Source organism: Pyrgilauda ruficollis, unplaced genomic scaffold (assembly GCF_017590135.1).
Source record: "Pyrgilauda ruficollis isolate IOZ18807 unplaced genomic scaffold, ASM1759013v1 scaffold25, whole genome shotgun sequence".
Taxonomy (NCBI): Eukaryota; Metazoa; Chordata; class Aves; order Passeriformes; family Passeridae; genus Pyrgilauda; species Pyrgilauda ruficollis.
The window spans coordinates 2,578,629-2,592,991 of NW_024523822.1; the positions used below are offsets into that span (position 1 = coordinate 2,578,629).

General features: G+C 36.9%; 1 protein-coding gene across 1 annotated transcript in view; it reads right to left on the reverse strand.

Moving 5' to 3' along the window:
- Positions 1-14,363, reverse strand: part of RNF180 (ring finger protein 180) — a 61,637-nt gene that overhangs the window by 12,610 nt on the left and 34,664 nt on the right. Inside the window, exons 4-5 of the mRNA XM_041470783.1 lie at positions 11,515-11,740; positions 6,768-6,893 (exon numbers count right to left, since the gene is read on the reverse strand). Of these exons, the coding sequence (XP_041326717.1) occupies positions 6,768-6,893; positions 11,515-11,740 (352 nt within the window). The remainder of the gene's footprint in view (positions 1-6,767; positions 6,894-11,514; positions 11,741-14,363) is intronic.

Sequence of the window (14,363 nt, forward strand, 5' to 3'; positions counted from 1 at the left end):
ATTTGACACAAAACATAAATATGAAAATCAAGAGATATTTTATGCTCTGAATAAATTCTGTAATGAAAGACTACCACTTCAAAAAATTAATAATTCAAAATTTACCTGTGTTTAAACTAAGATTATGTATTGTTTTCAGTTGTCTCTAGAGAGGAACTGGTAAATATTTATGTGCTCTTATTTAATAAATAAATAAAATAAAACCCTTTTATGAGGGCTAAAATAAAATTCTTATGGAAGACACTATTTTATCAAACTGCAGAACATCTTATAAAACAGGCATACTGAGTAGTCTAAAGGTCTTCCTACCCTATCATTCTGTCCCTGACAAGTCAAACTATGAGGAATTGGTCAGGATTGAAAAGAAGTAAGAACAAGGCAAGCATATTGCAACACTTTTCCCTCTCAGTCTCAAGGACTTGCATTTCCAGGAACTCTGCAGACAAATGTGGTATCTTTTGAGTTTAACAGGAACAAGAATCTGTCATTATTTGAACCCATGCTTTGGGGTTATGATAATTCTATTTAATGTCTTTTAGTTCTTTTCCAGAGTTCTAGTTCTTTTATTATGAGACAGTGAATAACAGCAGCACACATACACTTCTGTCATGCCTTTCATGATCTTAATTACCGCAATCATCCCCCCTCTTTTAGAAATATATTTCTTTGTGTGAAGTATTCTAGTCTATTTACATAATCCTCATCAGGAAACAATTTAAAACTGACTTTCTCTTTTATCTTGTCTCTACCCTTCCTGCTAACTACCTTGTTTTGTGATGAAAAGAAAACAGCGTAAACATTGCTGAAGAACACTAGGTACCACACAGTCTCCTGCCACTGTTTGCACTTGGTTTTAATTTTTATTATCCTGAATATTTCATGATGTAAGCAAATCTTACATCTTCATATCTTGTAAAAATATGCTGGATAATACAAGCTGTAATTTAGACCCATAGAGGACCCATATGATATCTCTTCAGTGAGAAATATTAATCATATATTTCTATTCTTTGGCATATTTTAACTGGCTATTAATGCTTCAAAGGATGTTCCCTCTTATCCTGAACACAGCTATATTTTATCCAGCATCTTTAGAAAAGGACCATCTTAAAAGTTTTTAAGAATTGTAAGCTGCAGAGTCAAAAACCATGATACCTCTAACACCCCTGCAAGTTCATCTGGGTGTCTCTGGTACAACTGTGGGCCACGGCTTCATAGGAGGTCCAAGATGTTCTTAGTTTGTCTCACTGACCAGTGTGAACACTTGGCTGCCTAAGCAGAACTAAAGATGCCAATCATCCATTCAGGGACACGTCAAATGGGGAAAGGCTACAGTATACTTTTTTGCCATGGCCATTCTATCACAACCCTTGGTGTTGCATAATTACAGCTATCAATATTCCTGGTACACCAGTATTACAATATCATGGTTAAATAGAAACAAGCAATCCTGATGACACATACAAATTGGATAGAATTTGATTCCCTTCAGTGCATTGATGAACCAATAGAGACAAATCAGCAACCATAATTTCTGAGTAGTAAATGACTCTCCTACACAGGCTTGTGCTGGAGGCAGTCTTTAGGACTAGAACATCCTTTTCAATGAGAATGTGGCTCTGAAGGAGTCCCTAAAGAACAGCCTCTGCAAAACAGCTTAAAAGATAAACAAGGCTATTGATACACAATGTTTTGTACTAACACTGTTGTCAAAGTAACAGGGAAGGAAGAGGCAGCCCTGAAGCAGAAGCTTAAGACATCACTGTTCCAACGACCACTTTATTTTAAACCTTCCCTTCAATTTTCTTTTCAGATTGACTTCAGCTTGGCAAGGTGCAGAAGGAGAAGCATAAAGGCTATTTAGAGCACAGCTGCTCCATGGGACCCAAGGGGGACTCTGGAATCAAGAAATCAGTCTTGCATTTTTTACCAGCAGGAGCTGACAGAACTTGTGGGCAAGGAAAATGGGTGCAAGAGTTAGCGTCCAAGTGCTGACAAATCAGTAAAATGACAAACTGACCATCAGTGGAGCTGACCTAAGACTCAGCAGCAGGTTTGGATTCTGTCTTTTCTGTATTAGTGTACTATAAGCCTAACAGATACTCTGAGACAACACTTTCTAGTGAAGTGTGTTTTTTTAGGCAGAAAATTCACTTTCTGTGAAGACTGCAGAATGCAAATGCATTTTGTGACAAATAGATGTGTGCAAATTAACTTTTTGTGACTTCACAAGCTCTACTGAAGAATCTTGTGAGAACAGGCTGAGAGCGCTGGGCCTGTTTCATCTAGAGAGGAGAAGGCTGAGAGGGAAGATCAATAACACATATAAATATCCCAAAAGTGGGTGCCAAGAGGATGATGCCAGACTGTTCAGTGGTGTCCAGAGAGTGGGAAAAGAGCAATAACAATAAATTAAAACACAAGAAGTTCCACCTCAACACGAGGAAGAACTTTGTGTTGAGGGTGGCAGAGCACAGGAACAGGCTGCCCTGGGAGGTTGTATAGCCTCCCTCTCCAGAGACATTCAAAACCCAGGTGGATGAGTTCCTGAGTCACCTGTTCTGGGTGACCCTGATGGGGTGGAATACAAGAACTTGAGAAGAATAGTCCAAAACAAGGATTATTCTGGGAGCCTTCTGCCAGCATTACTCTTTCTAGATAAAATTAAATGCTGCACCTTCTATTTTCAGTAACACCTGTCTTGTTTTCTTCTCAGTAGACCACAGTATCTGAACTGGAAAACCAGTATCTCTTTATCTGGTTCTTTTAAACAAGGAAGTATTAACTTAAAACCTGCAAATTTTCTGTTTCCAACATCCTGCCTTTGTTGCCTATCAAACTGAAATCACAATAACAAGAATCTTGAATCAAGAAAGTAAATTTTAGTATTGTAACGCTATTTTAAATACAGAGATACAAAAATATGTACCAATTGGCATTATTAAAAGCTTTCTAAAGGAAATTGTTCACCATTTTCTCTAGAGAATGATTACATAAAAGGACATGGGAGACCATAAAAGGACATGTGACCTACTGAGGTGGTGGTAATTTCCACCCGATTTTAGTAGGTTTGGAAAACACTCTCTTGTGCAATCCTTGACTGATGCAGAAGTCAACATTTTTATTAAGTACCTAAAGAGATGAGATCAGAAAAGAATCTGCACAGATTTCATAGTATGCAACACTGGAGGAATGTTTTCTAGATTAAACATTTGAAAATATAGAAATAAATATTCTATTTTTAACAAGACTTTCAATTTAATTGCCATGTTTTAAATAAAAACATCAGCAACAGTAACAGTTGGAGGGGACTCCTATTAGCCTAGGAATAATTATGATTCCAATAGTAACCAAGGGCTGTAACTCAGAGGTCTCATAATCCCCTTCTCCTGTTCTGAATACCTACTTCTGCTTTTCTTAAGCCATCTCCACAACCTTACTCTACATGCACGCAGACAGCATCCGTCTACAGTGGTATCATCACTATTCTGACTGCTTTATCCTCCATCTCTGGAATGTATTTCTATCTCAGATTTATGCAAAAGCTTTAGAAATAACACTTTTACGCACAGTGTACTAAATGTCTCAGTCATTTTTAATTTCTGCACTTGATTATACCAAAACCACTGTCAAATTAAGTATCATATTTGCAATTTTAAATATTCTAATTCCTTATTTTAGCCCACATTTCTGTATCAAATTACTATTGGAGACTTACCCTTAGCTGGTGAACTTCCTGTGACTGTAGAGCTCTTACAGAATGCAATTCCACTGCAATGGCATACAAAGGCCGCACTTAAGTTACTCAGTTTTGATATATGATAATAGGATCCAATTGAGTGTGTTTGCTATTTAACTTTTCTGTTCAAACTACACTATTTATCTGTTTTAAAACCTATTTAAGGAAATAATTAATTGAGATGTTATTTCTATTGTGCAATTACAAATTTTTAAAGTTGTCAGTACTCAAAAGAACAACTAATATAATATCTTTGTCTCATATAAAACAGAAGATATTTTAGAGAAGTATTTAAAATTAGCTTGTTTACTTTTCCATGTATTAAAAATCTGAATGGGAAAATAATTGCTTTCCTTCATGAAACAGCATTTCCATTTTATCATTAACTTATCCTTGATCAAACACCATATAGAGAGCAATACCATAAGCAATGTTTATGAAACAAATGGGAATTCTGGTGATTAGTTTATTGGGAAAAAATACAGTGCAATACGAGGGCAAACTAATCTGGAGCAATTTTCATCAGTGTAAAGCCCAAAAGTACTGCAGTGCTGAGGTTTCTTCCTTTTTGTATAAGAACTGAAAAGCTACGGTTTTTTGTATTATTAAAAATAATTCTACATTCCTCATGGAAAATCTCATATGAAAGAAGACTCACATGTAGATTACCAAATATATTTGGCTTAGTGGATCAGTTGAGGAAAAAAAGTAAGGAAAAATAAGAAGTGCTTGAATTTATCTAGCAGCCCTGCAATGTTCATTAAGTCAAAATTAGTTAACCTGATAAATTTTGCACATAATCTAGATTTCCTAACAGCAATTTTTCTCTCCTCACATCTCAGTCTAGTTCTAAGGTCTGATTTTATCTCTAATGAGTGATCTACTGGCTGAGGTTTACTATTTTTATATCTGTGGTATTAAAATGATATTTTGGAAGAGGTTTTGTCACAATGAAAGCTGGAATCATACGAAAAGAGCCTCTAGATTCTCCATGAACACTGAACCTGCTGGATATGAAGGTGAAAGAGCATGTGGATTTCTAACACGGCTACAGAATTTCTTCCTTGCCAATGCACTATTGTATTGCAGTATTTGACAGTGCACTCCTATATAGAGGTGGTTATTTTCATGTTCAAATTTGCAAGATTTCATTGCTTTCTAAGCACTGTAATCACATCCCTTTTCACGCCAGTCACTCTACTCATGTACCCACCATATTCCTCTTTCCATTCCTTATATTTGACTCCTGAAATTATAACATCTTATTAGACTATTAGGTTCTTAATTAAAAGAAAATTAATCTAAGTATCCTCTTTATCCTTTCAGATCTCAATGGTATCAGGGCTTCCCTTTGCAATGGAATTGAATATGGTGTCAGAAGACTTTTGCTACCACTATTCTTAGCATTTTATGCCTGTTAAGTTCCAGCAGTGTCCTGAGCCAGAGAACAGAACCAATTATGAAAACCAAATATGGAACTTTAGGTGTTGCCAAGCACAATTTAGATATAAGCCCAAATAAACAGTCCACGAAGAAAATATTTGCATTTTGAAAGCACACAAAGCTGCAGTAATTTTTATTGAAACAAAAAGTCAGAAGAGAGACATGGCAGCAATCCTTTTATTTAGGAATGCAAATACAAAGTTTCAGACAGCTTTGTGGTTTGTGTGTCTTATTAACTAGATCTAACCATGTTCCCATTTAGTGTGGGACTTTAAGACTGCACTTTGGAGACACATAATTCCAGCATTCAAAATTACCTTTTTTGAAGAAATGGCAAATTTTCAGGTGGCACAATACTGAAACTGTATGACCTCTCCAGATCTTTCTTTTATTTCTAATTATTTATGCTTTGTACAATGCTTAGCATTCTGAAACATATTTATGAAAGGCAGAATTTGTATAAGACTACAAAGCATAAAGGAACTATGTCACATGCATAATATATATTAAAATAAACCAATAAGCCCAGCATTAACACTCATACTACAAGAGAAAGTAAATACTCATCTTCATTTGTCCTGCCAACAGTTTCTTCTCTGAGCAATACCAAAGATAATCCACCAGTCCTCAAATTTCTCAAGTCTGCTATTTTTGATAGCCAGGAACACTTCTTGATATTTTCAGTATCAAATTGTGACATTACTTGACAATGATTTTATAAGTGGAGTTCCAGAATTTATCAAATTTCACCTTTACAAAGGCCTGGGTAGACTTATAAAAGGAATATAAAATGGAAGTCCTGTTTTATTTTTTCCACATACTTTTAGAAGCAATCTGATCTTACAAACAGGAAAAGTATATCTGCTAGCTAGACTCAGCACTATGAAAAGCATATACTAGTAACTATAGAAGTAAATTTACATGAGGCCTGGTGAAGAAAGGCCATTAGAATGAAAGCAGGGAAATATAGGTGAACAGTGAATCCTGCATTTAGGTGGTCTAACTTAAATTTGTTCAGTTCATGATCAGTTAATCATGAAAATGTTTAGTGTTAAAGTAGCAACAAGAGGACTAAGTTTTCTTCATACAATAAAGAGAAAATGAATTGAAAACACCCTTACTCATTATTCCATTTTGTATTCATTATGTATGGAATAATATATATTATTCAAAACTTTTTATTTAACTTCTTTCATAAAAAACTGATTCTTCTGATTTTTTGTTTTGAGAGGTCTTTATTCATCACACTCAGAACTAGCAACTTTTTTCCTAGAGTAATTTTCTTTATTCCACTATGCAGAAAGAAATTTTTCGAAGGAGGAAGCTACATAAAATTATCCTGATAATGTACACAGAATTAAAGATTCAAAAATAAATTAAAAGGTACATACACAATTGTCTTTTTACACTTTGCAGTTTGTCTTTAGATTCAGAGCCCTGTGTATGAATCACCCATGAGAATTAAACTCATCTCTACTTTAAGAATCATCTGTCTGTTTGCCAATGGCATGTATTAATCAGAGTCTTATTCTCAAATATTACACTTGAGATTGAATGACATTTAGGCAAAAATTAAAAAACTTACCTTCAAAAACTCTGAATGCTTTCTTGCAGCTTGGCAGAGGCCATTTAGCAAAATTGGATTTTTGAAAATTTTCCTTTAGATTCAAATATTCCATAGGGAAAAAAGATCTGGTAGAGTTATTCAGATCTAGAATAATTAAGGGGAAAGAAACAATGCTCTAAATAAAGCATAATAATAATTAGCATAATAATTTGCATAAATTTATACAAAATAAAAATGCCGTATCTACTGTGTAATTCTTCTTCTGATTATAAAACCTATTTTTAAAAATCATATTTACCCAACCATTTCCATATATAGTAAGAGCAAGTCATAAACATTCTGCTTCTTTGGAAAAAAAAAATAGAAAATATTATGTCAAGATGATAATATCTGGCAAAATTATGTATTTAAGAAATCAAGCTATTTAACTGAAAAAACTATGATGACCTCCATAAATAAAAATTATATCCATAAAAATGACTGTGGTATTAATTCTCAGCATTTTATTTAACATCACCATTCAGTAATAGTCAGTAATGCAAAGGAAGGGAAAGAGCCTGAAATGTTTTAGAGATTTTAAAAAGTACTGTGGATTAACAGGAAGTTAATCCTGTTAATGAATTATTTTATATGTTTTTAAGAAAACATTTGTAGGATGATTCATGACACATTGGAGGAGTTGGCGTTATGCACTAATCTCAAGAAATCAACATCTTCTCAGGATATAATTTGGAGAAATACCTACATGATTGCCAAACTCAACTCAAAACTGCCAAACGAATCTATTCATAGTAATGCAATGGAAAACTAAAAACAACAATATTTTCCTAGCACAGAGTTGATGTACTGATAACAAACAGGGTTGCTAAGCTAGTAGTTAACAGGAAAAACATCAACCCCCTGCTCATCAAACTCCTGTACAATTTGTGTCTCCAAACCAAGATGGCTCCAGATAAATATTAATTGTAGCTGGTACCATAATTCTTTCTGTACCTTCAAAGTAAGAAAAGACATTCACAGTTTTTTTGAGAAGGCTTGTGTTTTATTACTTCATGTGGTCCAATGTAATGGAACATACTTTTCTAATAATAAATATTTTATGAAAGGATAAAATCTTTTTCTCTGGCAAACTTAAGAAAGATAAGCTTTATGTGAGCAGGCTCTAAAAAGAAGAAAAAATTCCTTTGCTTCCAGTAGCTTTTTCTGTGTAAGACATTAACAGATTTGAAGTAAAAACCCCATGTCAGTCTGATTCTAAAAATTATCCTTTATTTCACCATGTCACAATGCAGGTGGAATGAAGCTGCACAATACACGAAGAGGACAGAATCTTCAAATCCTTTATCTTGTTATGCAAAAATAGAGCTACTGCACATACAAACTGCTGTCACTGAAGGAAAAAGGGCCTTTTTCTCTTCAAAATGTAAAAGGAACAAACTGTGTATTTTTCACTAGTGTCTTTTAAATTTTTACAAAAGAGCTTTATATGCTACTGAACATATTTGGATTAAGTACTATTGAGATTCAGGCTTCTGATAAGACTGCTTGCACAGCACAGCACAGAGAACATTTTATTTTCCTGCTACAGACCACAGAAATCAACATAGTTTTCTCAATTTTATTCAAATTTAAAATACTGAAACCTCTGGTGAGGCATCTAATTAGTGTTTTTCAGGAAAGGAAGCGGTGACAAGACTTACTGGCTTCTGGAAGCCTGCTAGGCTAGGCTTTCAACAGAAGATCCCCTCAGGCTGGCCAGGTCACCTGTCCCTCTTTCCCTGCCTCGTGCCTGGACCTCCCTTGCACAACCACTGCCCTCAATCTGCATTTCTCCAAAGTCATGAATTTATTGCACATGCGTGTCAGATCTGGCCCTTCTTGCAAACAACAAAAGTAAAATTTATAAGAATGGAAGTGCAGAAGATCACTCTGTCCCCGTAAGTGAAGCATTTAAAAGATACTTGGTAACTTAGAAAGTTACTCGGTGGAATCAGCTCAAGAGTTGTTTTCTTAGGTATGTCCTGGCCACACTGTCTGTCATTTGATCAGATGTGACTTTATCCTGATGAGAGAAGGGCTTCTAAGAAAGCCTTTAAGGAAGATGTGAACGCATAGTAAGCACCATCAGAGCAACCTATCTGGACTGGAACTCATGCTTAAGGGATCCTGTAAAAAAGGCTCATTTGACCAAGGCAACTGGCCAGAGGAATTACCCTTGTGAGTCAAATATGGCTTTGTAGCTCTCAGTTAAACACTGATTTTATCTGTAATTGATAGATTATTGACCTGTTAGACCTTTTCTTTTGACACGTTACATACATACTTCTCTTGCAATTATGTTCAGTCTGCAAAACTGTACAAGCTAAAAAGTCAACTTTTGATTATATCCTTAAATGTTTTTCTTTTTGACATGTCTTTGTAAAATAAATGCACTTATACAAAAGGAAAGCTTCAGAAAGCAACCAAAATAAATTAATGTGGGAAATAAGGCATCCCAGCTGCATTATTAGAGAAGTATGTAAAGACTACAAGCAACTTTGCTTTGCTGCCTGCACAAACCTATAGCAGCAGTGACTTTAGCGTACGATTATAAAGGCTTAATAACTCTTCTGGGTGGAAAAAAAAATTACTATGCTTTACATTGCTCTGGTGCCATTCATCTTCTTAATGTGCTGATTTTACTAATTTCTCTAAGGATACAATATCATCATCAATACCCCTTAGTTAATTTAAAAGTTGTTCAGTATGTTATGCACTGGAAAATTTAAAAATATTTTTCTTAATATATATAATAAAACAAAGCTAAATTACTGTACCTATTTTTAAATATATTGCTAAGTCAAGCACATATTACTATATACCAAATGGCAAGCTACAAATAGCTGCAGATTTTTCTCACTGAGGTAGTTAATACAAAACATATTATACACTGCCATGGTTCACTATTTATAGCAGACTCTATTTATAAATCTATGATGCCATATTTCCTCCTTAGGCACATAAATACTTTTCCTCAAAAAAGCTACATACCTATTTAATATTTTAAGATTGGGTAAGGTTGAATGGGATGTCTTGAGAACAGCTAGTTTGACCTGCTCAAGTAGGGTCAGCTGCACAGGTGCCCAGAACCATGTCCAGCTGGGTTTTGGTGGGTGTTCCACAGCCTCTCTTACCAGCCTGTTTGACACCCTCATGAAAAAAAGCTCTTTTTTGTGTTCAGATCTCGTATTTCAATTCCTGCCGAATGCCTCTTGTGCTGGCAGTGAGCACCACTCAGAAGAATCTGGCTCCTTCTTCTTCATTCCCTCCCACCAGGTATTTTTACACATTGTATGTTAGGTACTTAAAGGCTACAAATAATCCTAGTAATATTTCACTTAGACAACTGCAACATGTTGAAAAGTTTTGCAAATACATTTTAGGAAGCATCTTTATTCTCCTTTTGTGTTCTCCCAGTAGTAATTTTCTGCAGCAAATTTGCTAAATTGGTTTTTTAAAATTTAAATAGCCCTAGAAAAACCTAACTCTCTATCAGTGAAACACACTTCATCTGTACATCAAATTGAAGGGAGCATCAAACATTAGGGAAATGAAATGAGAACAGCTTGAAATCTCTATACAGCAGACAGGCAGGGGGTTGAGAGTGCTCAGGCTGCAGCTTTCTGCCCATTTCCTCTGCTGCAGTGCATCAGTGCAGGGATAGCCAGTCTCTATCCCTGGCAACCAGCAGCTGCTCAGTGAATCATCTTGGGGCAATAGGTTCATCTGAAAAAAAATACCTCCTTCCCACCCAAATGAGTTCTTTATCCCAGTCAGCTCTTCAAACTGATCTGCCATCAAATCATACAAAGTTAGGGCTGTACAAAAGAGTCTGTGGACAGCCAGAAACAGAATGTGGGCAGCTCTGCCGATCAATGTGAAACCATACTTCAGTCTGCATCCCTAACCTGTCATCATCACAGCACTCACAACAGCTTAAAGAGGATCTCTGCAAGATCTCTGTAGCATCTAAAATGAAACAAACACTCCTGCATGGCTGAGTCATTTCTATTACTTTGTGAACTGCCTATGCACAGTTTTAAGCGCTGTAAGTGACCTAACTCTAGATACCATAGTGTAATTTTATCAATGGTACTTGAATCTACCATATAAGCTTTGGACACAAAAGAATGACTCATGCTGCTCGAGATATTGTATCTGCAGGACTACTTACCCTCTTCTATTTCCATACCCAATCTGACACCAAACACCCCCTACCCACCATATTTTCCTACTGTTAAGAGTAAGGAACACTAGAGATGAGGGTATAAGAGGCCAGGACAGGAGAATTTAAGAAGATTATCAAGGGTTCTGCCAGTCTTTATTTTCACTTGTGTCCAAATTTAATGTCATAAATGAAAAGAGCATTTTTTTGTGTGTGCCATGAAGTGAGCAATTTTAAAAATACTTTTCCAGTAGGATATTGTGAGAAATGTTTATTATGTTTGGAGCTTGTTATTATTCAGGAAGAAGAAACAAAAGAAATCTACCAGAATTCTATCAGAAAAGAAAACGATCAGAATCTCATTTCTAAAATAAAAAGTATAAAAGTACATGTCCTGAATTGCTTCTTGACATTGAAGAGAACCTGCATGGAATGTTCTTAGGAGGAGTTAAATGGAAAGAACATTTCACAGTGGATTAACATTACCAAAATTTGCTCTGAATGCATACAGGAAGGAAAAGTACAAATATTTTTTATGGGTAAAAACTTTCATTTCTATACCTGTTTGGAAAAAGACTCTGGCAATTGTAGTGCGACAGAGTGGACATGGAGTGCTGGCTGGATTGTCTTTGGCAAGCATCCTTAAGCAAGGTTCACAAAAGATATGGTGGCATGGATAGCACATGTAAGGGTTGAAATAAACATCCAGGCACACAGCACAGAGATAGCTTTCTCTATCTCCTCTGAGTTCATGCTCATCATCTGTATGCAGGTTATCATTTGCAGGCTGCAAGAAGAAAAAGAGAACATATTTTCACAATCAGTTCATAACTACTTTTGATAAACCAGATGTCCGGAAGATCATTTTCAGTAATGGTTAAGAAGACAATACACACAGGTGATATTCCTAAATTTAATACAGGTTACTTCTAAAAAGATGATGAAACATAAAACAGAAATGCCAGAAAAAGTCCTCTGTGGGAAAGATGAAAAATCACAACACAGTAAAAGAAGGAAGCAACAAAACCAAAAAGGCTGAGTAAAACTGTATTATGATCAGATTTCTTCTTTTAAAATGAATTTTTACAGTTTATATGTATCTGCATTACGAGAATGTAGAAACATAGGATGCTGTGGCTTGAACAAGACCTTAAAGATCACCTAGTTCCGACCCTCCTGCCATGTGCAGGACATCTTTCTCTAGACCAGGCTGATCAGAGCTCCATCCAACCTGGCCTTGAACATTTCCAATAATGGTGCATCCGTAAGTTCTCTGGTCAAACTGGAAGGTGCCTCACCACCCTCACAATAAAAAATAGTTACCTAATATCAAATCTAAACTTACCCTGTTGCAGACTGAAGTCATGTCTTCTTGTTCTATCACTACATGCACTTGTAAATAGTTTCCCCCCATCTTTCTTGTAGGCTCCTTTAGGTACTGAATGGCCACAATTACATCACCCTCAAGCCTTCTCTTTTCCAACCAAATAATAAACAAAAACAAACTTTGAACAAACCAAATACTCAGTCTTTCCTCATAGGAGAGGTACTCCATTCCTCTATTTTTCTGGCCCTTGTTGGAACCTGCTCCAGCAGGTCCATGTCCTTCCTGTGCTGGGCCCCAGAGCTGCTGCAGCCCTGCAGGTGGGGTCTCAGCAGAGCAGAGGGGCAGAATCCCCTCCCTGGCCCTGCTGCCCACATTGCTCTGGATGCAGCCCAGGACACGTGTGGCTCTCTGGGCTGGGAGTGCCCCTGGCTGGGTCATGTCCAGCCTCTCAGCCATCAGCACCCCCAAGTCCTTCTGGGCCAGGCTACTCTTGATTCCTTCATGCCCCAACTTGTATTGATATCATGTCTTGCTCCAACCAGTGCACATTTCACTTGTCTTATTAAACCTTCATGAGATTCCTGCACACCCACTTTTTGAGCTTGTCCATGCTCCTCTGGATGGCATCACATCCTTCAGGTGTGAAGATATCCATACTTTGCCAAGAAAGGCAAAACAAAATAAAAATCTCTAAAAATAAACTGTGGATTGTTCTGCCTTTGAAAAGTAATTTGTGAAGACCATGTTCCAGCAAGAATGAGTTCAAAACAAGCCACAACTTTATTACTACAAAGCACAATATAAACCTTAGAGTAGAAAGTCTAGGAACTCCTATCATCTTTGGCAACTGCTTGCTTTTGTCAGCACATGTGCTCCAAATTTCCTTGCAATGCTGTATTTGCAGGAAGACATAGTTGGACTTCCCAAATGGTGCTCATCCCATATGAATGTGACAACTTGTGTGCATTGCCATGCTCTGACTTTGCTCCTGTAAGATGACTGAACCTTTCCAAGTAATCTGCAGATCTGGTTTTAATGGCACCCTGGGTTTTTGGCTGTCATGATTTAGGAATGGTACTCTTCAATTTAGTGCTCCCACTGAGACTCTCCAAACCATGCCCACTCAACTCACTCACCCTCCCCTCTGTGGAGGGCTGGAGAGGAAAACTGGAGGCACAAAAGTGAAGATTGCAGATTGAGATAAGAAAAATTTACTGGGAATGGCAATGAGATAAGAATATGAACAATAACAACAACAGTAATAAAGACAGAGAGTGCAAGAAAAAACATGGTTATTGCTCACTGTGGAAACTCCTGACATAAATACCCCACTGCTCCCTCTGGCTCAGAACCAGTGCCACCTGACTGCCCCCTCCAGCTTGGAACTGATGTTTTCCAACTGCTCCCTCCAGCTCAGAATCTGCACCATGCTTACTCAACCGGAAGGAAGCCCTTCTCTTTGGAAGAGACTCCCTTCCCCTGACCCCAGCAATGACATGAGGTAGAACAGAACAATCCTCATAGGTCTTATGCTCTGCCTCTTCTATCCATCTTATTTGTTTCTGTTTTTGGTTTTCTCTTTCACAGCTCACAGAACCCAATATACTCCAATAACCATGAGATCTACCATGAAAAACCAAGACAGGAGCATATCAAGACACTGCTGAGTGTTAAAACTCTTCTCTCATCCCCCTTACTCTAAACTCCTAATCCTTGCCTCCCCTGTGCAGCTGTGGTGGGAAGTGATAGAGAAGCTTTGGTGGGTGCCTGGAATCCAGCCAGGGTCAATCCAACACACTATGCATTACAGAGGCCACTTTTGACACTCACAGGCCATGAAAGACCACTACTGTATGACACTGCTACCAAAAGTTAATGACAATTGTTAATATTGTGGTTACGTAGATATGGGAATCTCTAGATGTTTCAGAGAAGATTACATTTATGGCTTATTACATTTATGGCTTATACTTATGGTTTGGATTGCTGTGTCTCTCGTTACTCCCAAAGAGTATCTCTCTCTATGGGAGTTACTGAACTCTGCAAATAGTAAGTCCTTAATAACACAGGTACTGTGGGTTGC